The following is a 4078-nucleotide window of genomic DNA, read 5'->3' as shown; positions in this document are numbered from 1 at the left end:
ATGTATGGGCCATGCCGCACTTTTTAAAAAGATTCTGGACCTCATCTACAATTTTGCCTGAATTTATTTATATAATTAAAATAAATAAATGTTTACTACAGAATAAGAATTGCCAAAAAGTATTGAGTTTTATTTCTAAAGGAAAATAAATTATTTAAAGTAATAAAACTAATTTAATATTCCACGTGTCTATCTGTCATTAGTTACTTTCATGAATAAAACAACATAAACTAAACCCTCAGTTAAGTTTTGAGTTTAGTTTAAGCTTTGTACAGACACTTTAACGTCACCATAAATACATCATAAAATCATCGCCACTGGGAAAACGAGAGAGCGAGAACAGAAGATGAACAGCAAAAATCTGAAAATCTTGCTCTCTCTCTTCACATTAAATTCTGTATCTCTCTACCTCTACTTCTCTTCCCACCCTGATCACCATCACCACCTCCACCGCAATCGGTCGCCGGTTTACCACTATTCATTAACGGAAAACAATTCTCACCACCTCTCGATTACTGTCAAGCCTTGGCCAATATTGCCTTCCTATCTCCCCTGGTCGCAGAACCCCAACGTCCCTTTTCGCTCTTGCGAAGCCTATTTTGGTAACGGCTTCACTCAGCGGGTTGATCCCTTGAAACCCATTTCGGAAACCAACCGGAAATTGGGCTCCGGCGGCGGAGGCGGTGGTGCTGGGTGGTTCAGGTGTTTTTATAGTGAGACTTTGAGGAGCTCGATATGCGAAGGGGGGAGGATCCGGATGGTTCCAGAGAGGATTTTAATGTCGAAAGGGGGAGAGAAGTTGGAGAGTGTGATCGGAAGAGGAGAAGATGAAGAATTACCGAATTTCGAAGCTGGTGCGTTCGAGATTGAGGTTAGTGATAAAACGAGGAACGGGAAGAGGCTAGTACATGAGGAATTCTTGAATAATTATGTTCAAGAAGGTGCGATTGATAGGCACACGATGCGTGGATTGGTGGATTCGATTCGGTTAGCTGATTCCACTGAATTCATTTGTTCTGAGGTTAGTTTTATGTTGTTCTTGGAATCTGGGTTTTGGTTAGATGTGTTAAAGTTTTGATCTTTGGGGTTGAATTTATTGTTTGGGCTTAAATTCATTTGGGGTTTTAATTCTTTTACGTTTATGTTTATGTTCATTAACTGTTTAATCATTGGATTTGTTGGAAAGAGGGTGCAATTAATGAAATGGGGATTGGGTTTTCATACGCATTACTGGAAATGAAAGAATTTAGAATCTTGTTGGTTAGTATTTTATTTGTTTGAGGGATGAAGATAATCCTGATAGTTTGGAGTTCCATCCAAGTGGATTTACGTAATCAAAAAGTAGAAAAAGAAAAAAAAAAATTAAAGATTGTGTTGGATTGAAGTGTTTGATTAACATAGATGAATCTCAGTTCCTCATATATGTCATATTTTCAAATTGTAATTTGTAAAGCTTACTACTTAGAGAAACGCCTGTAATCTGGAGGTGAATAATTGTGGATTTGAGTAATCTGATCAGATAGTTGAAAACTAATATGGATTTTCTTCAACAACTCGTGGGGTGCAAACAACCATGTCATTCTACGTTTTACCTGTAATTTATCTGCATCTCTTTTTGGCATCGTTTGATTGTTCAAAATTTATGCAGAATTCATCTTAAGGGAAGCTGTTTGGACGTGTTTGGGTTCTATTATTTGGGAGATTTTTCGTGTTCTGTAGTCTTTATGATTATTCTCTGTTACAGTGAATTTACTTCTCCTTGCCCTTCGATGTAGGCACAGGGAAGTTCTATGTAATGCATTTACGTTTGCTAATTTTATGAGACCTAAATTATTAGGATCTAAGAAAGTGAACAGGACAAAATTTATTTATTCTTGTTGTTTGCTTGTAAAATTATATGAACGATCTTCTTTGCAACTGAATTCGGCTGATGGATTATCTTAATTGTAACTGCTCGAATTTCATCTTTGTTTTTTGTACGAACAAGTTCGCTTTACTTGTTTTCACATTTCTCTTCTGGATTTATTTCAGTGGATCGAGGAGCCAACACTTTTGGTGACACGTTATGAATATGCAAACATGTTTCACACGGTTACAGACTGGTATAGTGCTTATGTTGCCTCTAGGGTCACTGGCTTGCCTAATCGACCTCATTTGGTTTTTGTAGATGGCCACTGTGAGGTACCCCTTCTTTAACTTTATTTTGGTTTTGCCAAAGCTTGTTAAGTTATGATGAAGTCCGACTCTTCATTGCCAGTTTAACAAGATACATCGAAAGACTTCAGGAACTTACCTAAAATCCACCATGTATCTACGTGTCACTTGAAAGATTCAGTAATCGTATCTGTCGACCTGTTCACTCTTTGCTAGAAACTTAAAAATCCTAATGTGACTTTAACTTTCTTGAATTCAAGGCATTTAGCATTTTGCACATCCTTGTAAGTCATTGAGCACATTCGACACTTGCATTGATGTTCTCTCCATTTGTATATTATTTTCAGACCCAGTTGGAAGAAATGTGGAGGGCATTGTTCTCGAGCCTTAATTATGCTAAAAATTTTAGAGGTCCAGTTTGTTTCCGCCATGCAATCCTCTCCCCACTGGGTTATGAAACTGCCCTATTCAAAGGACTAACTGAAAACATAAACTGTCAAGGAGCTTCTGCGCATGATCTGTGGCAAAATCCAGATGATCGGAAGACTGCTCGACTGTCTGAGTTTGGGGAGATGATAAGAGCTGCCTTTGATTTGCCGCTGGATAGACACCATGTCCCTAAGCCAGTCGCCGGTCATAACGTCCTCTTTGTACGACGTGAGGATTATCTAGCACATCCACGTCACGGTGGTAAGGTGCAAACGAGACTTAGCAATGAACAACAAGTGTTTGATTCTGTAAAGAACTGGGCTTTAAAGCATTCGGATTGTAAATTAAATATTATCAACGGACTGTTTGCCCACATGTCCATGAAAGAACAAGTTCGGGCCATCCAAGATGCCTCAGTCATTATCGGTGCTCATGGTGCCGGGCTAACCCATATAGTTTCTGCAACACCCGGAGCAGTGATTTTAGAGATAATCAGTAGCGAATACAGAAGGCCTCATTTTCAGCTTATTGCTGGATGGAAGGGGCTGGAGTACCATCCCATATATCTCAGTGGGTCCTATGCTGATCCTCCTGTAGTTCTTGACGAGCTCAAAAGAATTTTGAAGAGCCTTAGATGCTGAAGCTGCTAACCATCTGAAGTCTCGGTTTTGCTCTGATTATTTTCATTTGATGGAGAAAGTGCGACACTTCCACAGCTAATCTTACGACACGGGTTGTATAAATTGAAGAAGCATCAGTTCTCGAACAACTACAGAATTCACCAAATGGATTGCTTTTGAAAATGGACGGGCAGAACTGTTGATGGGAATCAGGAAGTTCCCTTGATTACAGATATTACACGGCGCGAGGAATGGCATCTAGGCTTTAGATATGTTGAGGTTTAGATAGATGATAAGATGCGGCCAACACTGATTTTTACATTTTAACTTTTATAATCAATTCTTTCAAACACGCATGGGATGATATTCTGTGGATTTTATGCAATGAAAAATGTTGATTTTCCATGGATTTTATGCAATTATACAAAAATTCAAGGCTTGCAATGTCCAATTCTCTTACCATTTCCAAATCCAAAATGAATTATATTCGTCTGCAAAGGCTAACCAAATCTACGTAATTCTAATTGTAAAGCACGTTTGGCTACAAAAAAGAGAATTATTTTATTTCAATGTGACGTTTTTATTTTAGTTTAGATTAATAAAAAATTATTTATATAATCACGAGTAAACTTGAAAGTTTGGACAAGCATGCATGAGAAAACGCAAGAATTTAGGAAGGGCAAATAAAGAAAAAAAATTTGTTGTCCTATGAATTGGGTATATTGTTTTCCAGAAGAAAACATCAACAAAAACCCAAATAATAGTATAACATGTAAATTTATCTTTCTCCCACAACGGAAGATTCAAGATCTTTTTTCCAAGTCAATTATGCCTGTGGAATCTCAACCTCCAAATTCTGTCAATGAAAAAGAGAC

At 37.8% G+C, this 4078-nt stretch overlaps 1 protein-coding gene across 1 annotated transcript; it reads left to right on the top strand.

The window, feature by feature from the left end:
- Nucleotides 1-278: 278 nt before the first annotated feature.
- On the top strand, nucleotides 279-3608 carry LOC111367063 (beta-(1,2)-xylosyltransferase-like). The gene is made up of 3 exons (XM_022987759.1): nucleotides 279-1021; nucleotides 2032-2181; nucleotides 2502-3608. Exons 1-3 carry the CDS (start codon nucleotides 347-349, stop codon nucleotides 3222-3224), a joined length of 1548 nt encoding a protein of 515 aa, XP_022843527.1. The 5' UTR covers nucleotides 279-346; the 3' UTR covers nucleotides 3225-3608.
- The last annotated feature ends 470 nt before the right edge of the window (nucleotides 3609-4078 follow it).

This window comes from Olea europaea, chromosome 18, assembly GCF_002742605.1.
Source record: "Olea europaea var. sylvestris chromosome 18, O_europaea_v1, whole genome shotgun sequence".
NCBI lineage: Eukaryota > Viridiplantae > Streptophyta > Magnoliopsida > Lamiales > Oleaceae > Olea > Olea europaea.
This window is presented reverse-complemented; position numbering and strand designations above follow the sequence as displayed.

Excerpts from the sequence above, each read along its gene's own strand:
- LOC111367063 (XM_022987759.1), top strand. The coding sequence starts at position 347 with ATGAACAGCAAAAATCTGAAAATCTTGCTCTCTCTCTTCACATTAAAT. Across the intron at positions 1,022-2,031 it reads CTGAATTCATTTGTTCTGAG|TGGATCGAGGAGCCAACACT; the intron begins GTTAGTTTTATG and ends GATTTATTTCAG. Across the intron at positions 2,182-2,501 it reads TTGTAGATGGCCACTGTGAG|ACCCAGTTGGAAGAAATGTG; the intron begins GTACCCCTTCTT and ends TATTATTTTCAG.